The sequence below is a fragment of the Camellia sinensis genome, chromosome 7 (genome assembly GCF_055761805.1).
Source record: "Camellia sinensis isolate YWXY chromosome 7, ASM5576180v1, whole genome shotgun sequence".
Lineage (NCBI taxonomy): Eukaryota > Viridiplantae > Streptophyta > Magnoliopsida > Ericales > Theaceae > Camellia > Camellia sinensis.
In genome coordinates, this window is record NC_138967.1 from 125,558,951 (window position 1) to 125,583,577 (window position 24,627).

General features: G+C 43.1%; 1 protein-coding gene across 1 annotated transcript; it reads right to left on the reverse strand.

The window, feature by feature from the left end:
* Window positions 1–219: 219 nt before the first annotated feature.
* Window positions 220–1,728, reverse strand: LOC145796080 (uncharacterized). The gene is made up of 3 exons (XM_082881077.1): window positions 1,014–1,728; window positions 563–645; window positions 220–480 (listed from the first exon to the last, which is right to left on the reverse strand). Exons 1-3 carry the CDS (start codon window positions 1,726–1,728, stop codon window positions 220–222), a joined length of 1,059 nt encoding a protein of 352 aa, XP_082737203.1.
* Window positions 1,729–24,627: the final 22,899 nt, after the last annotated feature.

Here is a 24,627-nt window from a genome sequence, read left to right on the forward strand (position 1 = left end):
TAATATCATCAATACCAGAAAAAATAGGGGAAGATAAGGCAAGAAGACTTGATGGCTCATGATAAGGCATCGGTAGATAATCACATAATTATAGCACCATAATTTAGATAGCCACTTTTGTTGTTCAATGGAAGAAATTCGTTGTTCCAAAAATTATTTTAGACTCCGATGATCCGTATAAATTTTAAAGTGACGACCTAATAAATAAGGACGCCATTTTTAGACTGCACAAGCAATAGTAAGCTTCTCTTTATCATAAATTGAAAGATTCAAATTTTTTCCAGAAAGAGCCCTGCTAAAATATGCAATAGGATGACCTCCTTGCATGAGAACAACTCCTAAACCATTATTCGAAGCATCATACTTAATAGAAAATTCTTTAGAGAAATCAAGCAACGCTAGCATTGGAGTTGTTGTCAAGGCCAACTTCAAATTAGAAAAAGCAACAGCAGCGGCATCATTCCAAATAAAAGAATCTGTCTTTATCATTTGGATCAAAGGTGCACTGATTTTGCCATAGTTTTTAACAAATTTGCGGTAATAACCGGTTTAGCCAATAAACCCATGAAGACCCTTTAATGGAGGAGGGAACAAGCCACGTGGAAACACTAGCAATTTTGTCACTGTCAACTAACACACCCTTAGCTGAAATAATATGGCCAAGATACCCAATTGAGCTTTGAGCAAAAGAGCATTTTGATTCTTTCACAAATAGGTGATTAGCACGCAAAATACCAAAAACGATAGATAAATGGAGAATATGATCTGAGAGGGAAGCACTGTACACCAAAATATCATTGAAGAAAACAAGCACAAATTTAAGTAAGTAAGAACGAAAGAGATCGTTCATTAAACTTTGGAAAGTAGCAGGAGCATTAGAAGGCTGAATGGCATGACCAAAAATTCATAATGGCCATCATGTGTGCGAAACACTGTCTTGGGAATATCTGGTTCTTGCACCCGAATTTGATGATATCTAGTACGAAGATCTAACTTAGAAAACATAGTCGCACCATGTAACTCATCAAGTAGCTCTTCTACCACAAGAATAGGGAAGCGATCTTTGATTGTAATTTTATTAAGTGCAAGATAATCAACACACATATGCCAGGAACCATCTTTTTTGCAAACCAACAAAATTGGAGATGAATATGGACTTGAGCTATGACGAATAAGGCCAACCTCTCGTAACTCCTTAACAACTTTTTTGATTTCATCTTTTTGGAAGTGAGGATACCAGTAAGGACACACATTCATTGGGGAACACCTAGGCACAAAGGGAATATGATGATCATGAGACCTGATAGGTGGAAGAGTTGTGGGTGTACCAAAAATATCTGAAAATTGAGAAAGAATAGTGACAACGTCAACAGGCACTTTAGAAGGTACAATTGGAGGTAGCCGAGAATTAGAATTTAATTGTAAAAGGACCCCATGGTGCTCACACTGTAAAAGACGATGTACCAGGCCATTATCCATAAGCATTAGGGTAACAGAACCATCACCAACCAAAGTGAACTCTTGATCAGCGACTTGAAATTTCATGGTTAAATTGCAAAAATCCCAAGTAATTAAACATAGTGATTGTAACCATTGTGCTCTCAAAACCACCTCACAGGCACTAATAGCCCAAAGAAAAAATTCAGTGGAAACTATATAGCCTTGTAAATTAAGTTGAACATCAGAACACTTAACCAAGCTATTTAAAAATCCACCATCAACCACCATGACTCGTAAAGACTTGTCCCTTTGAATAGAATAACCACACTATTTAGCAATAGAAGGATGGATAAAATTATGTGTGGGACCGGAGTCGATGAGGACTATAATAGATTGATTTTTTAGAGTGTTGCTGAGAGCATAGTTTTAGGTCGAGTTGACCCCATAAGAGCATGTAACGAAATTTCAGAAGTTGGGGGTTCTGTGACACCACAAACTACGGTTTTAGGTTCAAATTCCTTAACTTCGACCTTCGGTTCACCTTCCAGGAGAGATAATTGTGGCTTTTGGCATCGATGACCAAACTTATAAATCTCATCGCAATTAAAACAAAGACCCTTCTCACGACATTCCTTCTGTTCATTCCATGACAAACGTTTAACACCAGTAGGTAAGGATGGCAATTGGTTAACAGGCTTAGGTACATAAGATATTTAGAAGGCCATGAAGAAGATGGATGAGAAATAATCTTAGTCATATTATGTGTGATGGTTGCTATAATTGCATCCTCTTGGCTAAATGCTAATTCAAAGGTTTTGGTTAAACTCATTAGACGAAGCAAACAAACACCAGACCTTATATTGGCACGAAGTCCAAAAAGAAAAATACTAATTTGATGCGACTCAAGCAAACCTAGAACCATATTAGCAAGTCGCTCAAACTCCGTAATAAATTCATGAACAGTGCCAATCTGAGACAGTTTGGCTAATGAACTACAAGGATTAATGTGTTGTCGAGAACCAAAATTGGTGCAAATGGCTCGAGAAAATTACTGCCAAGTCAAGACCCCAAGGGATTGTTGAATTTAGCGATACCAAGAAATAGCATCTTCTTGAAGGTGCACTACAGCCAAAAAAACCATCTATTCATCTAAAGCACCATTAAGTTCTTTATATTGTTCAGCCTGAAATAACCACCCTTCAGGATCGGTACAGTTAAATTTTGGAAAATCAATTCGGAGAGTTTGACCTTGAAAATTTTGACCAGCACACTGATCGAAGTCGTCGTTACATTGTATAAGTGGATTAAGATTGATGCCAGGTTAGGGAAGGCAAGCTTCACATTGGGGGCGAGGTAGTTCTTGTCTATCTTGCAACAATGCTTCAATATTCTGAAGAATGGTATTATTTGTTTGTCTATCATGTGTCAATTCTTACATATTAGTAGACATCATATCCATCCTAGTAGTAAGAGTAGCAACTTGTTCTTCAAGTCCCTTAACTGTGATGTTGATGATGATGAATGGTAAAGTAGGAAGAGATGGAAATTCGAAGATCGAATGTTCTAATACCAGATGATAAGGCCCTACACCCTGAATTGATCCTTTGATTCGAGATCAACCACCAACAATCCTTTGAACTGGGGATTAGCCACCTAAACTCTTAATATTATTAAATCTCCTCTTTAAAACCATTATAATAAGCATCCTTATATAAGAAAAATAAAAGAACATAGACTTCCTACACTGATTGGACTTCCTAAATTGATTAGATAGTAATTGAAAAGAAGTAGACTTCCTAATATATTGGGTTTCCGATCTACCTCCTCGCCGTCGTTGCCCTCTAACATTCTCTTTATGGTTTCTAGATCTCAGCCACATCAAGCTCTTCCTGTAATGCCCCGAAAATATGACAATAAAACCATATCATAATATTTATTAAATAACAACACAGTTTTGAATATAATATCCTTTCATTCATATGATTCCATTGTACAAAAGGTAACACGTGTAGTTATACATTCATAAGTTCTAACCCCAAATCTATAACATGTGCCATAAACTAATGGTATGAAAGAAAAGTTAAACAGATATATAAATGCCCAAATGGTTACAACTTTCTAAGATGATACTTGGTTATAACAAAAGTTAGTTTGAAACTCAATACAAATAAAGGCCTAGGCTTGTACAAAATAAATATAACTAAAACAAAACAAGAAACTCTTGGCTCCAAGTCCTCCTGTAGACACCCCATTTTTGACCGACCTTAAGACTTAGACGTCACCAGTTGAGCGCTTGGTGATACTACATATTATGCTCGTTCAGAAGTTTTAGAGTCTTGGTTGTGAGCCCTGCCTCCGGACTTCCGAACCCTCTTCTGTGCCTTGCCTCGGTTTGCGAACCAGACTCGGTTTTCTCTGTTTGTTTTCCTGAGGGGAGGGAGAGGTCCCGTGGACCATCTCTCAGTAGCCGTGGGCTACATTTTGTGGCTGTAGGCCATTTTTCCCATTTCGGAGCCCGGTTCCCGATTTTCGGAGCCGTCAGGCCGTGTGCCTCGGTTCGGGACCGCCTAACCATCTCTGTTTGCTCTGGTTTTTGGCATGTGTCTTATTTTCTCCCTTTTGAGGGACACTGAGGTCTGAGAGACCCACTTCGTGGTCGAACACCACTCCCGGTGCCTAACAGCCAGTTTTCAGGGCCTCGGGCTGCGCGTTTCGGCCCCCGAACCTTCATTTTGCATCGGTTTGGGCTCATTTTTGGTGGAGACCTTATTTTCACTGTTAGAAAGCTTGTAGGAGGGTGGGAGGCCAGCAATTTTGCTGAAAAGCCAACTTCTTTTTGGTCAAAAGTGGTTCAGCATGAATCCGGGAAGGAGAAAAATCTGCGCGGCTTCACCAAAACGGGCGTAACTCTTTTCACAAGAGGAATTAAGATATGAGGCCACCACCATTGGAAAGATTACTTCCGGGGCTTCATTTTGCACTCAAGAATCTCCCAAGTCCAAGTCCGGGGGGGAGAGATGTGGTTGGTTGAAGTCCGCTTGGACCGAATCTGCGCGGCTTCACGGAAAAGGGCATAACTTTTTCTACAGGAGGAATTTTAATGCAAGGTTTGCGCCATTGGAAAGCTAACTTCAGGGGCTTCATCCGAGGGGGTGGCCGGCCAATTTTTTCCCTTTGACCTAGCCGGCCGGCCACTTACCTGGTGGATGACTTTTTTTCCCTTTTAAACTGGCCGGCCATGTTCCTTGCAATACACACTTTACAGCTGTATAGCTGTATCCCCCAGAAAATATCTCAATCCGGGGGATATTTTGTGAGGGAAAACTTGCCTCCTTTTCCCCCACCTTTTGACTTCCTTTGCTCCCTCTTTTTTGTCCATATAACCAGCTGCTAGCATTTGTATTAGAGGTGAGAAGAATTGGTCTTCAAGCTTGCATGCAAAAATCCTCCTCCATCTCTCTCATTTCCTTGAAAACCTCCAAGTCCTATATCACCATTTCTTCTACACCACCAACCCCCACCCTTCCATCCCCCATTCCAGAAGTTTGAGGGTGTTCTTCAAGGCTTGAGGAGCCACAAAATCAAGCCAAGAGGCAACCAAAGTCAAGCCTTCAAGGGTAAGTAGTATTTTTCCTTTTTTGAGCTTATTTTGGTATCTTTTCTTAGCCATACGTGCTTATTGATTTGAGCTCCGACCAAAACTGAAAATGTCATTTTTTTGAGCTCATTTTCTTGTTTCATTAAGGGCTCAACCCTGTTTGAGCCCCCCATCTTGCACTTGCTTCAATATCTTCCTTGAATGCTATTTTCTTGCATGCTTTGGAAACCCGTTATGCTTCCATTTTTAGGCATTTTACAGAACTAAAAATAGTCTTATTTTGAGCCCCTCTTCAACATTGAAGAAGGGCTCATCAGTGTTTGGGACTTCCATGTGCCACTTCATGTTATATCCCCTCTTTGGTCCCCATTTTTGCATGCTTTGGCAGCCTATCATGCTTCCATTTTTGGGCGTTTTACAGAACTGAAAGTGGCCTTATTTTGACCTTCTTAACATGTTTTATTAAGGGTCTTTGCTCGTTTGGTGAATGATTTGTATACCTCATGTTATAGCCTCTTTTCGAGCCTCATTTTGCATTGCATTTCTAGCATGTTTGTATACTGTTTTGGAGTTTTTACAGTTCTGTAAATATGCTTATTTTTGGTCCCTATTCAATGTTGTAGAAGGACATTTTTCAGTTTGGGTTTTGCATATACCACTTGCCTCTTTGGCCACCTTTTGGCCCATTTTCTTGCATAAGAGCTTAGCCATATCTATGTTTATTTTTGAGGTTTTTACAGTTCTGTAAATGTGCATATTTTTGGCCCCTCTTCAATATTGTAGAAGGCCCCTAACCTGTTTGAGGAAAGCAGCTGTGAGTTGCTTCATAATCTCATGTTTAGGGCCATTTTTTGCATGCCATTGTTGCCCTATCTTTGTTTGCTTTTTGGCCATGAGTTGTACTAGTAAAATGCTAATTTTGGGGCTTCCTTGCTACTTTCTATTCATTGCATGTCCATATTGTGCATATTTGGTATAGCTATAGGCCATTTCGGGTGCCAAAGTCCATGTTTCGGGACTATTCCATGCATCGGGTGTGTTTTTGCCTCATTTCGGGGCTGTTTTCCCACACATTTCAGTGCTGAAATTCCATTAGCATGTTTGCATATCATTTTCCACCATATTGCATTGCATATGCCATTGCCTCGGTTTGCGTGCCCGTGTGCACGCATTTCGAGGCACTTTATTTTCATCCATCGGCCTCTTATGTGAGTGTGGCTGAGGCTCTCTCATGTTAGTATAAGTCCATGTTGCATTCTATATGCCATTTCCATGCCATTGCATTGCATATGTCATTGCCTCGGTTTGCGTACCCGTGTGCATGCATTTCGAGGCACTTCACTTTCATCCATCGGCCTCTTATGTGAGTGTGGCTGAGGCTCTCTCATGTTAGTATAAGTCCATGTTGTATTCTATATGCCATTTCCATGCCATTGCATTGCATATGTCATTGCCTCGGTTTGCGTGCCCGTGTGCACGCATTTCGAGGCACTTCATTTTCATCCATCGGCCTCTTATGTGAGTGTGGCTGAGGCTCTCTCATGTTAGTATAAGTCCATGTTGCATTCTATATGCCATTTCCATGCCATTGCATTGCATATGTCATTGCCTCGGTTTGGGTGCCCGTGTGCACGCATTTCGAGGCACTTCATTTTTATCCATTGGCCTCTTATGTGAGTGTGGCTGAGGCTCTCTCATGTTAGTATAAGTCCATGTTGCATTCTATATGCCATTTTAGCCATATTGCATTGCGCATGCCATTGCCTCGGTTTGCATGCTCGTGTGCACGCATTTCGAGGCACTTCATTTTCATCCATCGGCTTCTTATGTGAGTGTGGCTGAGTCTCTCTCTCATGTTAGTGTAAGCCCATATCATATTTCCATGTCATTTGCATTGCGTATGTCATTTTCTCGGTTTGCGTGCCCGTATGCACGCATTTCGAGGCATCTCATTTTCACAGCATGGTGCATACTAGGTTGTATCTTAGATCGCATTCATGCATTTCCTCAGTTTGCGTGCCCGTGTGCACGCATTTCGAGGCATCTCATTTTCGTAGCATTGTGCATGCTAGGTTGTATCTTAGATCGCATTCATGCATTTCTTCAGTTTGCGTGCCCGTGTGCACGCATTTCGAGGCATCTCATTTTCATAGCATTGTGCATGCTAGGCTGTATCTTAGTTGCATTCATGCATGTCATGCATATTGCATTGTGTTCGGAATAGGAGTTAGCCTGGGCGCAGGAAACGAGGTGCGTTTCGTACTCCGAGTGACGGAACGCGTCTCAATTCCCCAGTCACCGACACTCCTGATCATTCATGATGGAGTTAGGTTTTGTTGTGTTTTCATGTACATTCATTCTACATTGAATTGCGCAATTCGGCTCCTCGGCCATCATGCATCGATATGCGTGATTGGTGGCACGAGGATCGAGGCATGCATATATTTGTGAAATACATTGCTATGCCCCTTTCCTGCTCTCTGTTGCAGCAAAAATCAAGAATCAGCAACTTTCCAGAGTTTGGCACGCATTTCAAGAAAAAATGCAAACAGAGGCTAATCGGGGCATCGCCATGGATTTCAGCGCAAAGGCACCCGGGCATGCATCATTCATCATCCGGAGCGGAGTCAAGGCAGTCCCTGGCTTGCATGCTAGTTTTACAGTTTTCTTAGTTAATTTGATTAATTAATTAGGAATTTGTATATTATTTGGACTGTATTATTTGGACTGTAATATTCTTTTATTCGGGACTGTATATTTATTTGGACACTCTGCGCGAGGGCACAACTGTAATAAGTGTGCGTGTGTGTGTTGTATGTCTTCCAACCCCACGTCTTTTTCCCTTTTATTTATCCGCTTTTGATGGTTAGATTAGGGCATATTTCAATTAGCATACAGTATGACAGCATGTTTGCATCATTCATCTGTTTTGCATGCACCGGGCTCGGCGCATCATACTAACTGCATTGTACTTTCAATTCCAAATTGAATACATGTTAGTTGTAGCATTCCATATGCCATGTTTAGAATAGCCGAGCCTGCTATAGTTGCATTTTGCACGTGTTGCATTAGGCATTTCTGTATACTTAGGATTCATGCATGATTTCTAATGTAGTTTACGTTTTGGCTTGGAGTACCCGGTGAGTTTTTATGCTTTAGCATCCTTGCATGCGTGTGAATGACTGCCATGAATAGCATGCTTACCATGAGGCTAATTGCTTATGTGATATAACTGCCTGAATGCCTGTGGGTGAAGGTTGGGTTACTTGGATTGGAATAAATCATCAAATGTTTGTTTTAAGCCCACCAGATAGTGGCAAAACCATCTTTTCTAAAGCCCACCTGCGGATGGCAAAATCTGCATTTTAAGCCTACTTGCGAGTAGCAAAGCATCTTTCAAAAACAAAACATGAAATGTTTTCTTCCAATTCGGGCGATCCAGTCTATACTTATATGTTATGCGCATTACATAGTAACCTAGGCTAATAACTGGAATAAGGACACACAATGTTTTCAAAAATAGATATCATGGTTAGTAGAGGCCGATCTTTGATCGGGCGAGCGGGGGTGCTCACGAAGTGACCTTCCCCAATCGTACCCAAGTTCCCGAGCCGAGGCAACTTTGGTGATGACGGACACGTGGCCTTTGGCACCGAGTCAGGGTTTCCTAAATTTCCCATTAAAAAAAACATTTAGGTGGCGACTCTGTATCTGGCAAAGCAGTCCATGTTTGGCACTTCTTTTCAAAAATCTGTTTTTCTCAAAACGATTTGCCGGATTTGGACTCTTTGGTTCAGACTTAGAACCGTGACAAATTTGAGAGTCCTGAGCTGTAGTGAACCCCAAAATGAACGGAACGGGAGCTCGTTCCTCCCGGGGCGTTCGGGGACGTCTACAGTTTCTGGCGACTCTGCTGGGGATTTAGAGAACTTGACTCGAACTCTTGATATCTGTTTTTGACTACACTTGTGTGTTTCTTTGCATTGCATTTGCATTGGTGCGCCTAGGACACCGTGTTTGCCATCTGCTATTCCTGAACGGTTTGCCGGAGGCTTGTCTTGTCAAGGCATGACCATAAGGCTGACCGGTTGTGGGCTCTGCCAGTATGGGAACACAAACCCCGGTTTTTCCGGGGCACCCTCTTTGACCATTCGACCTAGTGCATATTCGGATTCATATTCCAAACTAGGACAGGTTGCTTACCCGTTTATAGGTTGTTTGAAACCGCTGCGTGCGTAGTGAAATCCTAGCTCCTGACAAAATTGGACAGGGAAACCCTACCCCAACATAGGGGTGTTTTGGCTCTCACTTATCTGTTATGTGCTTTAGAGTGCGTCTCTACAGGAATGCATGTATCAGTGTATGAGTTTGGGCATCAGGCCTGCGGGCACCAGTTTGCGAATTTGGGCATCAGGACTGCGGGCATTATTATCAGTATTTGGGAGTCAGCTTTACCTGTGGGTATCAGACTCAGATTTTGAGGCCGAATTTTGGGGCAGAATTCAGTAGAGAGTACACTCACTCAGCTTTGCTCATGTGGGTTATCGTGAAATCAGGCTGAGGTGCTGTCTGTTTTCTTTTTTGCTAGGTAGTCTGGGAACCATAGCTTCAGGAGGCTCCGATATCCCCCGAGGTTCATCGAACTTGTGCTGATAGACTGTGCTAGGTCAGAGATTCAGTTCAAGGGCAATCAGTGTTCCTTCGCCGGAGGCAAGGTAAAAAGGGTTAGTCGGGCACAAATCACCGGTTCAGCAGTTACCAGATCAGTAGCCCTTATCCACCCCACCAGTGAACAATCAGGCTGAGGTCTCAGTTCCTACTGCAGGGATAGATACCAATCAGTCAGATGGATCAGCAGAACACGTCAGGGATGGAGGCAATGATGCGCCAAATGCAAGAAAGTATGAAACTCATGCAGCAGGATGCTGCCCGACAGGAGGAATTTGCCAAACAGCAGGCTGCGATCATGGCTCAGCAGGCCGAGCTCATCATCAAGCTGCAACAGCAAAGCGACGCGTCCACTTCACAACAAGTTCCTCCCCCAGCAGGAGCTCCAGCGCCTGGGGAGACGCCAAACCTCCAGGATGATACGGACATTCCAAGCGGGCCGGCTCCGCCCCCAATTTTACCTCAACTATCCAAAACACCTACCAATCTACCGGACTCTCCCTTCGAGTTCGAGGTCGACCCTATAGCGTTGAAGTTGAGCAAGCTTGAAAAGTTGTTCAAGAAATCTCAGGGGGTAAAATCCATCCCGGGCATCGAGGACGGGTACACCGACGCAGCTGTAACTCTGCCGGACAGGTTCAAGATGCCTCATATCGACCGTTTTGATGGGTCAGGAGATCCCATGGTCCATCTGAGCTTGTTTTCATATGTTTTGCGCCCGATGGGCTTGACAAGATTACAGAAGCTCTCCCTTTTTGGCAGGACCCTGTCGGGTATTGCGGTCACCTGGTATGCCAAATTGGAGGATTCAGTTAAACGAAGCTGGGAGGAGATGGCCGAGGCCTTCGTCACACAATATTCATACAATACCCAAATCGAGATTACGACCCGTGATCTTGAGACGATGAGGCAGGAGCCGAAAGAGAGCTTCTCAGAATTCGTAGCCCGCTGGAGGGCCAAGGCTTCAATGATGACCCTTAGGCCCACTGACAAAGATCAAATTCGGATGATTGTGCGCAATCTCCAGCCCAAGCTAATGCAGAAAATGATCGTGATCACCTTCCCTACCTTTTCAGATTTACATGAGATGGGAGTACAGATCGAGGACGCTATGAAGCAGGGCCTTTTTGACCAGGAGAAGGAGCAGCCCAGGAGGGCGTTTTCCCGCAGTTCGAATGCGACCACCAGTGGTGATGCAGCTGCAAGATCTTCTGATGTGGGCATGGTGGCTACCACCGTATTAAAAACAGCTACCCCATTCACCGGTGCGTCCGGAAGTAGCTCACAAGCAGCCAAATATCCACCCCAAGCCAAGAAGGTTTTCACCCCACTTTATATGCCTTTGTCAAAGGCTCTAGGGGTTTTGATCAAGAAAGGGCATCTGAAGCCCCTCGAGCCGCAGCCATTACCAAAGAACCTCCCTCTCTCACACAACCCAGCTGACTACTGTGCCTTCCATCAGCGAGCTGGCCATGACACTGACATGTGCTTTCGTCTCCGCCACGAAATACAAGATTTGATTGACAACAAGGTCATCCCTGCACCAGGTCCTACAAAGTCTATCGGCACTTGATCAGTGAACTTATGGGGGATAATGTGATGTGATCGAGGGATGAACCAGCTGCGGGTGGCACTCGATTTACTCCAGATGTGGGAAGGACAGGCACTATTCTGAGCATTTGCGAATGTCGGTTTCTGACTTGGGTATTGGGTCAGTCTTGTTGTTTTGTTTTGAGTCTGTCTTTTTGTTTTGAGTCAGTCTCTTTTGTTTTGGGTCTGTCTTGTTGTATCGAGTCAGTCCTGTTGTATAGAAGTCGGGTGATTCCGGGGGATGTTACCTCGGGCGTCACCATTTTGTTTTATGTCTGTCCTTTTCGTTTGGTTTTGAGTCTGTTTCTGCCAAGGAGCCAGTAACACCAAAAGATTTGAATGAAACAGCAGTAATTTTTGTACTTCTGTGTTCGCTTCTGCCATGTGCCAATTGTGCCAGAAAGTTTGAATGAAATGACAGTGCATTCCACCTGCTCTCTTGTGCCCCAGAATCATTGCATCGACCTAAGTTTTCCAAAACTTTTTGAACACTGCAGTGAAAACGAAGAGGAAGGAATTCCTCGGGATTTGCAAAACTTTGATCATTTGACAGAAAGAAAGGCGTGCTAAGCCCTTAATGAATGAAATCATGCTTGTTAGCGTGAGTACTGAGAAGGACCCTGGCTTGATCCAGACTGGTTTCACACTATCTTCAGCGCGAGTGATTTGTCGCTTTCTTAAAAATTTTCAAAAACAAAATATTTTGCGCGGTCCTGCGAAGACCTGTGTGGAATCGCTTTTGAGATTGTGCAACCTAGGATCGCTCTCAGCCTCGAGACTCAACCCCTTCGCTTCCAAACCTTGAACTTGAATTCAGAAGGTTCAATGGTCAACTACGACGTGAGGCCTGTGTGGCCAGATTTGAAGCAGCCCTCGAGCAAGAGGCAAGGAAGTCGGGTCAAGAAGATCAGATCTCATCAGAAGAAGCTTACGAAGCAAAACAGCAGCCATTCTCCTGGATTCAGATGACTTCAGGATCTCAAAACCATTTGGCATGGACTCACTACACTTTTACCCTTGAGAGGCTCGCTGGGTCGAAAACCCAGAAGGGCGACCCAGGCAAAAGTTAGAGCAAGAGAAAAATAAAAAAAAAAAGAAGCAAAAAATGCAAAGAAAAGAACAAAAAAGAAAATCAAAAAAAGAAAAAGAATGAAAAGATACAAAAATTGAAACAGAAAAGAAGAACAAAGCTCGCAAGGTCGAAAACCCGCAACGGGCGCCTTGGAAAAAGTTAGAGCCTAAAAAGGAGAGGTTAATACCCGAGAGTACCTTAACCCCGAACTACGTGAGGCTTGATTCCCATCTTTGGCATACGTAGGCAACTTCATTCTGAAGTCCAGCCGTAAAACACTTCAAATTCGATCGTGTCCATGCGATGGTTTTGGTCATCTTTGCCTTCTCTGTATCCGAGAGTCGGGTTGTGTTCGTCACTCTAAGGACTGACTACAATGCGCTGCGGTGCCATCCAAACAAGGGGCAACTTTTCGTTGCCATTCAATGCGCTGCGGTGCCATCCAAACAAGGGACAACTTTCCGTTGCCATTCAATGCGTGGCGGTGCCATCCAAACAAGGGGCAACTTTCTGTTGCCATTCAATACGCCGCGGTGCCGTTCAAACAAGGGGCAACTTTCCGTTGCCATGCAGTGTCCTTCAGACAAGGGGCAATTTTCCATTGCTATGGATCCGAGGTTGTGCATCTCAGGAGTAGGTTCCGTGCTCGTTGAGCAGTGGTCATTTGCAAAAATAGTTTTTGAGAATTTTTTTACTAAGGTTGACTAATCTTCTCGAAAAGTATTCCATTTTCAAAACTGGACCATTTCTTGGACCCAAAAGAGGAAAATTTTCAGTGCTCATGGCCTGACTTGCATGATTTTAAATCAGAAAATTGAACAAACATGTTAATCTAACTCTCATTTTGGTCAAAAATTTTTTAGGAGAAAACTAAAACAAAAAATGGTCAAAATGATGAACTAAGGGCACAGTTGAGTCAGGCTTCCTGTCTTTCCCATTGTCAACATACTTGCCAAGAAGGGCACTCTACCTGCCAGAAAAGGGCACAACTAAGGGCAGAAAGCTCTCACATCCTCCAAGCAACGAGGTATCAAGCAAAGTGCGAAGCACGAACTAGAATGGGGCAAGATATTCCACTCCATCATCTGGACAGATCTTATCACGTCCAAACTCCCCAAGAAAGCATCATCAACTGATGTTAGCTGCAGATTTGCTACACACCCAGTTGTAGCGCAACCTTTCCGTGGGAAGAATTCACTAACTGTGAGCGAAAGAAAGAGAATCTAGCAGAATGCTAGGGACACGAGCCCACAATTTGCTGTTTATCCATCAACCACCCAGGGGAGGGATGAAAAATGAGAGATTGAAGAATAGAGAGATGTGCGATGAGAGGAAAAGTGAGAAGAGGGCTTTTTCAGAAAAACAGAGCTTGAGGGCCGAGTAACGTGAGAACCACAAATGAAAGAGGGTGGGAAACACTACCCGGTGAAACAGGCTCCCTGTGCACGTTTGAGTGTCGTGTCTTTTTGTTTTATCTCGATTCTTGTTTTGAGTCGTTTTGAGTGTTACTCGATGTGTCTAGGCTGTGTGCCTTTTATTTCCTTGTTGAGTCGCTTTGCTGTGTTCTGTCGTAGGCTCAATACCTGGTCGAAAGCTCATCTCTGAATTTCAAAAATAAAATCGTTTTGTGCTCCGAGTGCCGTGCCGTTCTCCACATCTGTACAAAACAAAATTTGTTCTTTCATAAAATCGCAGGATTCAACCCAGGTCATGTGAGAACAGTAGAACTAGGACCTATCTGAAGCTTTATATGGTTCCGGACTGCAAAGCAAAGCAAAAGAGGAAAATGTCGGGTATCTGAGTTTGTTTCAACTTCAGTAAGTTCCGAGACTACATTCTGTGTGTACCTCTTCAAGTCTTGCCAAAGCTCCGAAGTATGAGTGTGCCTCTACCTCAAGCTCAAGATCAAGTCTGCTTCAAGCCAAATTGGCAATCGAAGTGCTCCCTCAGAAAACCAGCCCCTGCCAGATGCATCTTGGCTGTGTTTGCAATGAGTTCCTAGGAGACCAACTGCGACGGTGGAAACTAGAGTTCGGACGGCTATTGCCTAGAACGCAAAGGTTCGGAATTTCCGAAACTAAAGTCTGGTTTAAATACCCAGGGGTCTATCCTCGGCTTGAAATCTGTATGGCAGCCCCATAGATTGAGATAGCATGTGAATGCGCCTCGATTCTGGATACTGAATCAACCTTGTCTGTCACCCCGTTGGAGAATAGGGAAAGTTGTGAACATAACCAGGAAGGAAAGGTAGTAACCGCAGTTTAGGAGTACAGTCAAGAAAGTGCAAGAAGAACCCACTCTTTCCAGCTCAAAAGGTTTCTGCGGAATTTTCAACTCATGACTTCGATGTGTAGCTCATCGTCGGTCGGTATGCACGAGGTGTATCCTTTTTGGAATGTATCATGACCCCTCCGAGAGGTAAATCGGAGGTTGCGTTTGGAAATTGGTCTACTTAAGGCTTGTATTCCCTTGTTCGGCATTTTTTTTCAAATATGCGTTGTCACGCACACTCCACTTGCATTGTTATGCATCCTTCCACCCGCATTGTTATGCACTTCTCATGCTTGCATTGTGATGCACGTTCCAATTGCATTGTTATGCACCCACTTCTCTAGCATTGTTATGCTCATTTGTTGCATTGTTATGCACACCTATCTAGCATTGTTATGCTCATTGCTTGCATTGTTATGCACATCTATCTAGCATTGTTATGCTCATTACTCGCATTGTTATGTACACTTCACCTGCATCGTTATGCACCTTTTCACTTGCAATTGTCATCTTTTCTCCTCTCGCATGCGATGCGTTAGGGCATCTTTGGTTTCGAACATTTGGATGAGTTCCGGTGTTCATTCATCCCTTTTCTCTCTTGCATGTGATATGCTGAGAGGTTTTCTCTTGCGTGTGATACGCTGAGAAATTTCCCTTTTCTCTCTTGCAGGTGATATGCTGAGAGGTTTTCTCTTGCGTGTGATACGCTGAGAAATTTCCCTTTTCTCTCCTGCATGTGATATGCTGAGAGGTTTTCTCTTGCGTGTGATACGCTGAGAAATTTCCCTTTTCTCTCTTGCATGTGATATGCTGAGAGGTTTTCTCTTGCGTGTGATACGCTGAGAAATTTATCTTTCCTCCCTTGCATGTGATATGCTGAGAGGTTTTCTCTTGCGTGTGATACGCTGAGAAATTTATCTTTCCTCCCTTGCATGTGATATGCTGAGAGGTTTTCTCTTGCGTGTGATACGCTGAGAAGTTTATCTTTCCTCCCTTGCATGTGATATGCTGAGAGGTTGTCTCTTGCGTGTGATACGTTGAGAAATTTATCTTTTCTCTCTTGCATGTGATATGCTGAGAGGTTTTCTCTTGCGTGTGATACGTTGAGAAATTTATCTTTTCTCTCTTGCATGTGATATGCTGAGAGGTTTTCTCTTGCGTGTGATACGTTGAGAAATTTATCTTTTCTCTCTTGCATGTGATATGCTGAGAGGTTTTCTCTTGCGTGTGATACGTTGAGAAATCTCCCTTTTCTCTCTTGCATGTGATATGCTGAGAGGTTTTCTCTTGCGTGTGATACGCTGAGGAATTTGCCTTTCTTCTCTTGCGTGTGATACGCTGAGAAGTTTACCTTCCCTCTTTTGCGTGTGATACGCTGAGAGGTTTACCTTCTTCCTCTCCTATGTGTGATACGTAGAGAGATGTTGTGTGTAAGATTCTGGATTTTTCTCAGTAGTCACTTTTAGCCTTCTCCGCGTGAGACGTAGTGAGAATTGCATAATTTTCTTACATCCTTTCTGCATGAAATGTGGTTAGATTTGTATTCACTTGCTTAAAACTGTTGCATGGTATGCTTCATTACAGCTTTCTTTGCATGATCATAAGTTATGTTCAGTTGCTTACATTGTCGGTTGCATTTTGCCCCTGCCTGCGGGCACATTTCTTCGCTATTTTGTATGTTTGTCTAAGTCTTTGGCCTTGTCAAAAATGGGTCGTCTCTCGGCTTTGACATTCACTCCCGTCACTTATGACTTTCGAGTTCTGTCAAAGAGGGGCAACTGTAGACACCCCATTTTTGACCGACCTTAAGACTTAGACGTCACCAGTTGAGCGCTCGGTGATACTACATATTATGCTCGTTCAGAAGTTTTAGAGTCTTGGCTGTGAGCCCTGCCTCTGGACTTCCGAACCCTCTTCTGTGCCTTGCCTCGGTTTGCGACCCAGACTCGGTTTTCTCTGTTTGTTTTCCTGAGGGGAGGGAGAGGTCACGTGGACCATCTCTCAGTGGCCGTGGGCTACATTTTGTGGCTGAGGCCATTTTTCCCATTTCGGAGCCCGGTTCCCGGTTTTCGGAGCCGTCAGGCCGTGTGCCTCGGTTCGGGACCGCCTAACCATCTCTGTTTGCTCTGGTTTTTGGCATGTGTCTTATTTTCTCCCTTTTCAGGGACACTGAGGTCTGAGAGACCCACTTCGTGGTCGAACACCACTCCCGGTGCCTAACAGCCAGTTTTCGGGGCCTCGGGCTGCGCGTTTCGGCCCCCGAACCTTCATTTTGCATCGGTTTGGGCTCATTTTTGGTGGAGACCTTATTTTCACTGTTAGAAAGCTTGTAGGAGGGTGGGAGGCCAGCAATTTTGCTGAAAAGCCAACTTCTTTTTGGTCAAAAGTGGTTCAGCATGAATTCGGGAAAGAGAAAAATCTGCGCGGCTTCACCGAAACGGGCGTAACTCTTTTCACAAGAGGAATTAAGATATGAGGCCACCACCATTGGAAAGCTTACTTCTGGGGATTCATTTTGCACTCAAGAATCTCCCAAGTCCAAGTCCGGGGGGGAGAGATGTGGTTGGTTGAAGTTCGCTTGGACCGAATCTGCGCGGCTTGACGGAAAAGGGTATAACTTTTTCTACAGGAGGAATTTTAATGCAAGGTTTGCGCCATTGGAAAGCTAACTTCTGGGGCTTCATCCTAGGGGGTGGCCGGCCACTTTTTTCCCTTTGACCTAGCCGGCCGACCACTTTTTCTGGCCGGCCGGCCACTTACCTAGTGGATGACTTTTTTTCCCCTTTTAAACTGGCCGGCCATGTTCCTTGCAATACACACTTTACAGCTGTATAGCTATATCCCCCAGAAAATATCTCAATCCGGGGGATATTTTGTGGGGGAAAACTTGCCTCCTTTTACCCCACATTTTGCCTTCCTTTGCTCCCTCTTTTTTGTCCATATAACCAGCTGCTAGCATTTGTATCAGAGGTGAGAAGAATTGGTCTTCAAGCTTGCATGCAAAAATCCTCCTCCATCTCTCTCATTTCCTTGAAAACCTCCAAGTCCTATATCACCATTTCTTCTACACCACCAACCCCCACCCTTCCATCCCCCATTCCAGAAGTTTGAGGGTGTTCTTCAAGGCTTGAGGAGCCACAAAATCAAGCCAAGAGGCAACCAAAGTCAAGCCTTTAAGAGTAAGTAGTATTTTTCATTTTTTGAGCTTATTTTGGTATCTTTTCTTAGCCATACGTGCTTATTGATTTGAGTTCCGACCAAAACTGAAAAGGTCATTTTTTTGAGCTCATTTTCTTGTTTCATTAAGGGCTCAACCCTGTTTGAGCCCCCCATCTTGCACTTGCTTCAATATCTTCCTTGAATGCTATTTTCTTGCATGCTTTGGAAACCCATTATGATTCCATTTTTGGGCGTTTTACAGAACTAAAAATAGTCTTATTTTGAGCCCCTCTTCAACATTGAAGAAGGGCTCATCAGTGTTTGGGACTTCCATGTGCCACTTCATGTTATATCCCCTCTTTGGTCCCCATTTTTGCATGCTTTGGCAGCCTATCATGCTTCCATTTTTGGGCGTTTTACAGAACTGAAAGTGGCCTTATTTTGACCTTCTTAACATGTTTTATTAAGGGTCTTTTCTCGTTTGGTGAATGATTTGTATACCTCATGTTATAGCCTCTTTTTGAGCCTCATTTTGCATTGCATTTCTAGCATATTTGTATACTGTTTTGGGGTTTTTATAGTTCTGTAAATATGCTTATTTTTGGTCCCTCTTAAATGTTGTAGAAGGACATTTTTCAGTTTGGGCTTTGCATATACCACTTGCCTCTTTGGCCACATTTTGGCCCATTTTCTTGCATAAGAGCTTATCCTTATCTATGTTTATTTTTGGGGTTTTTACAGTTCTGTAAATGTGCATATTTTTGGCCCCTCTTCAATATTGTAGAAGGCCCCTAACCTGTTTGAGGAAAGCAGCTGTGAGTTGCTTCATAATCTCATGTTTAGGGCCATTTTTTGCATGCCATTGTTGCCCTATCTTTGTTTGCTTTTTGGCCATGAGTTGTACTAGTAAAATGCTAATTTTGGGGCTTCCTTGCTACTTTCTATTCATTGCATGTCCATATTGTGCATATTTGGTATAGCTATAGGCCATTTCGGGTGCCAAAGTCCATGTTTCGGGACTATTCCATGCATCGGGTGTGTTTTCGCCTCATTTCGGGGTTGTTTTCCCCCACATTTCAGTGCTGAAATTCCATTTGCATCTTTGCATATCATTTTCCACCATATTGCATTACGTATGCCATTGCCTCGGTTTGCGTGCCCGTGTGCACGCATTTCGAGACACTTTATTTTCATCCATCGGCCTCTTATGTGAGTGTCGCTGAGGCTCTCTCCTGTTAGTATAAGTCCATGTTGCATTCTATATGCCATTTCCATGCCATTGCATTGCATATGTCATTGCGTCGGTTTGCGTGCCCGTGTGCACGCATTTCGAGGCACTTCACTTTCATCCATCGGCCTCTTATGTGAGTGTGGCTGAGGCTCTCTCATGTTAGTATAAGTCCATGTTGCATTCTATATGCCATTTCCATGCCATTGCATTGCATATGTCATTGCCTCGGTTTGCGTGCCCGTGTGCACGCATTTCGAGGCACTTCATTTTTATCCATTGGCCTCTTATGTGAGTGTGGCTGAGGCTCTCTCATGTTAGTATAAGTCCATGTTGCATTCTATACGCCATTTCCATGCCATTGCATTGCATATGTCATTGCCTCGGTTTGCGTGCCCGTGTGCACGCATTTCGAGGCACTTCATTTTCATCCATCGGCCTCTTATGTGAGTGTGGCTAAGGCTCTCTCATGTTAGTATAAGTCCATGTTGCATTCTATATGCCATTTCCATGCCATTGCATTGCATTGCATATGTCATTGCCTCGGTTTGCGTGCCCGTGTGCACGCATTTCGAGGCACTTCATTTTTATCCATTGGCCTCTTATGTGAGTGTGGCTGAGGCTCTCTCATGTTAGTATAAGTCCATGTTGCATTCTATATGCCATTTTAGCCATATTGCATTGCGTATGCCATTGCCTCGGTTTGCGTGCTCGTGTGCACGCATTTCAAGGCACTTCATTTTCATCCATCGGCTTCTTATGTGAGTGTGGCTGAGTCTCTCGCTCATGTTAGTGTAAGCCCATATAATATTTCCATGTCATTTGCATTGCGTATGTTATTTTCTCGGTTTACGTGCCCGTATGCACGCATTTCGAGGCATCTCATTTTCACAGCATGGTGCATACTAGGTTGTATCTTAGATCGCATTCATGCATCTCCTCGGTTTGCGTGCCTGTGTGCACGTATTTCGAGGCATCTCATTTTCGTAGCATTGTGCATGCTAGGTTGTATCTTAGATCGCATTCATGCATTTCCTCAGTTTGCGTGCCCGTGTGCACGCATTTCGAGGCATCTCATTTTCGTAGCATTGTGCATGCTAGGCTGTATCTTAGTTGCATTCATGCATGTCATGCATATTGCATTGTGTTCGGAATAAGAGTTAGCCCGGGCGCGGGAAACGAGGTGCGTTTCGTACTCCGAGTGACGGAACGCGTCTCAATTCCCCAGTCACCGACACTCCTGATCATTCATGATGGAGTTAGGTTTTGTTGTGTTTTCATGTACATTCATTCTACATTGAATTGCGCAATTCGGCTCCTCGGCCATCATGCATCGATATGCGTGATTGGTGGCACGAGGATCGAGGCATGCATATATTTGTGAAATACATTGCTATGCCCCTTTCCTGCTCTCTGTTGCAGCAAAAATCAAGAATTAGCAACTTTCCGGAGTTTGGCACGCATTTCAAGAAAAAGTGCAAACAGAGGCTAATCGGGGCATCGCCATGGATTTCCGCGCAAAGGCACCCGGGCATGCATCATTCATCATCCGGAACGGAGTCAAGGCAGTCCCTGGCTTGCATGCCAGTTTTACAGTTTTCTTAGTTAATTTGATTAATTAATTAGGAATTTGTATATTATTTGGACTGTATTATTTGGACTGTAATATTCTTTTATTCGGGATTGTATATTTATTTGGACACTCTGCGCGAGGGCACAACTGTAATAAGTGTGCGTGTGTGTGTTGTATGTCTTCCAACCCCACGTCTTTCTCCCTTTTATTTATCCGGTTTTGATGGTTAGATTAGGGCATATTTCAATTAGCATACAGTATGACAGCATGTTTGCATCATTCATCTGTTTTGCATGCACCGGGCTCGGCGCATCATACTAACTGCATTGTACTTTCAATTCCAAATTGAATACATGTTAGTTGTAGCATTCCATATGCCATGTTTAGAATAGCCGAGCCTGCTATAGTTGCATTTTGCATGTGTTGCATTAGGCATTTCTGTATACTTAGGATTCATGCATGATTTCTAATGTAGTTTATGTTTTGGCTTGGAGTACCCGGTGAGTTTTTATGCTTTAGCATCCTTGCATGCGTGTGAGTGACTGCCATGAATAGCATGTTTACCATGAGGCTAATTGCTTATGTGATATAACTGCCTGAATGCCTGTGGGTGAAGGTTGGGTTACTTGGATTGGAATAAATCATCAAATGTTTGTTTTACGCCCACCAGATAGTGGCAAAACCATCTTTTCTAAAGCCCACCTGCGGATGGCAAAATCTGCATTTTAAGCCTACTTGCGAGTAGCAAACCATCTTTCAAAAACAAAACATGAAATGTTTTCTTCCAATTCGGGCGATCCAGTCTATACTTATATGCTGTGCGCATCACATAGTAACCTAGGCTAATAACCGGAATAAGGACACACAATGTTTTCAAAAATAGATATCATGGTTAGTAGAGGCCGATCTTTGATCGGGCGAGCGGGGGTGCTCACGAAGTGACCTTCCCCAATCGTACCCAAGTTCCCGAGCCGAGGCAACTTTGGTGATGACGGACACGTGGCCTTTGGCACCGAGTCAGGGTTTCCTAAATTTCGCATTAAAAAAAACATTTAGGTGGCGACTCTGTATCTGGCAAAGCAGTCCATGTTTGGCACTTCTTTTCAAAAATCTGTTTTTCTCAAAACGATTTGCCGGATTTGGACTCTTTGGTTCAGACTTAGAACCGTGACAAATTTGAGAGTCCTGAGCTGTAGTGAACCCCAAAATGAACGGAACGGGAGCTCGTTCCTCCCGGGGCGTTCGGGGACGTTTACACCTCCCAAGCTATGACCTTGGCAGAGGCATATCATTAACACCTGAAAATGGTTTTCCACATAGGATAAGCCAAAGCCCAATAGAGATACTCTAACACAGTGTATGAATCTTAACAAAGATATAAGGTGAATGCATATGCAATGCTCGTGCCAAAACATTTTATATCTCTTTACAAAACCATGCAACGCCAGCTTTATATCATAATTCATGAAAACATTTCCTTTATAATAGAAAACAGGGCAGTGGATACAACATTGGGGATCTCTAGGTACGTGTCTGCAAGTAGGCTATACAAGTACTACCAATTGACATTTTTACTAGTACTAATCGGAAGGCTCAACACCTAACTGCATGAGTTTCTGGACTTTCACCAAGGACACACAGGCCAACAATAATACCACAACCACACCCCCTACCTAGATTCACCAAGGTATTCGCCCATTTTTCTTAAAACAATATACATTTTTAATGTGTTAAGTATGCACGATGCTTAATACAAACAGATGAGAAATTAGTGTCAAATCTCCTAATTCTCATGCAATTTCTACAACAATCATAGTTATCCTCCACCGATAGCCCAAAACAGATATCTCTAAACAGATAAACAATTCCCAATAAAGATAAACTTTCCAAAATTTCAAGATGGGAGTGATAATGCATATCCAATTCCACCATCATCATTCTAATTCCGTAAAACTCAACATCGTTTCCATCTCCTCTTTACAAAATCAAACATTTACATTTTAGGGTAAAATCTCCTTTTCTTTATAAATCAATTCGAAGGGTAAAAATTCCACCATTTTATCACAACTCAACCACATTTTTAATTCCACAACCATTTTCAAGAATCCATTTGAAAATCCTTATTTTGATTTCAAAACCAAAACCCTAGATTTTTATCCAAAAATTCTCAAATCACAACATTATTTAGAATATCAAATAACTAAGGTAAAAACCATACAAACGTGTGGAGAAATCCCTACCTCAAGTTAGAAGACAAGCAAGAGTAGGTTGAAACTTCAATGGAGTCAAAAATGGATTTTGCTCCGATCAAATGGAAGCTCTAGGTGAGCTCTACCTTTTTATTAAAGGTACTAGGGTGTAGAGATCAATAGATGATGGTGTATTTGAGTGTTGAAGATGAGTTTTAGAGAGAGTGTCTAGATTTAGGGTTTTGAAATGTTTAGAGAAAGAGAGAGGAATGAAAAAGTGATCCAAAACGTGACTTTTCGGAACTGATATACGCGTAGACAGCTCAAGCGACCAAAACACCGCTTGAGTGACTAGACACAATAAGTGAGACAGTTTCAGCGAACAAAGTGACTGCTTGAGTAAAGAACGCCACTTCCCAGTACTTTTGTAGGCCTGCAAAAGTACTGAGAGTTCGCAAAGATCACTCGAGCGCAAGAATAACTGCTCGAGCCAAGACCCTTTGAGCGCAAAAAACATCGCTCGAGCGAAAAAAATGCCCTCCCAATACTTTTGCAAACCTGAAAATATATGTAATAACCCTCATTCTTGTCTTAGTTACGTTCATGTGCATTTGCATGATTTTGTCTTGTTAAGCTTCCATTTGTAGACTTTGACTTGTTTTGCCTAAGTAAAGGTCCCTGTCTTGTTTTGTGCTTATGTGATTTTCCTAAGTGTTGCTTGCATGCTTTGTTCGTTGCTTGGTGTGTGAAGCCTAGGTCATCTCAAGCCTAGGTCATCTACCTTTCCTATCTCAAGCCAAGGTCATACCTTTGAGCTTTTACACCTAGGCCATTGCACGCAAACACCTAGGACCACCTTGGAACCACTTTGGTTGACCTCCACCTTCACCCTAGCATATTGACCGAGATGTCATCATCTAGGCTGAGGTGTGCATCACCTAGGCCGAGATGTTATCATCTAGGCCGAGATGTTATCATCTAGGCGTCCTAGATCTTTGATCTTTGCACCTAGTGATCTTGTTCCGGGACTGGTATGACCTAGACCGAGGTGTGGCACATCTAGGCCAAGCTATGGCATAGCTAGGTCAAGTGTTGTCCTTCCTAGCCGAGATCATTGAAACCTTCTTGCCAAAGCCTATGTCCTAATCCGAGATCATTGCCTTGTCAGAGTGCCCATGCCACCTTACTTGTCATGCACACTTTGTCATACTCTTGTCTTTTCATTTTGGCACCTTTTTGAGGAGATCTAATCCGGCGATGCCACGTGTCCCAGTAGAGGGTTAAATCAGATTGTAGCTGAGAAACCCATATCACTTTCCATATCCTAGCCTTGTAGAGAGAGAAGCTCTAGGAAGAAGAGAAAGAAGTTCTTAGAGAGAGAACTAGATTTCCAAGCTTGATCTTCACACCTTGAACCGTTAGATTCGTGTTTTGAGGTTAGATTCTTGATCCACTCTTGTTGTTGTTGTTTATGTTGATCTAATCACATTGCATGATCTAGCATGATTCATGAACCATGCATTGATTTAAAGTTTGGTTTTAGAAAGAGAAAATGATGTTTTTGTGTTCTTCAAGAAAAACCAAGTTTTGATCCGAAAGTTTGTAACAAGTTCCATGTTTTTGTGTTTGTTTTAATGAAATCTTCAAGTATGGGTACCCAGGTCCATGTTTTTGAACTCATGCCATGAAATCTCCGATTTTGTAATAAGAGGTTATGATTTTAACATTCATGTTCTTCAAGGGGGAAACCCAGATTTCCAGACTTCATTTCCCTAAGTGTGGTCCCTGAGACCACTCTTGCCTAGATCTCTCACCTAGGCCAAGCATTGTATCTCACCT

Excerpts from the sequence above, each read along its gene's own strand:
- LOC145796080 (XM_082881077.1), bottom strand. The coding sequence starts at position 1,728 with ATGGTGGTTGATGGTGGATTTTTAAATAGCTTGGTTAAGTGTTCTGAT. Across the intron at positions 646-1,013 it reads GCTACTTGATGAGTTACATG|CTAAGGGTGTGTTAGTTGAC; the intron begins GTGCGACTATGT and ends ATATTATTTCAG. Across the intron at positions 481-562 it reads CCATTAAAGGGTCTTCATGG|ACAGATTCTTTTATTTGGAA; the intron begins GTTTATTGGCTA and ends CAAATGATAAAG.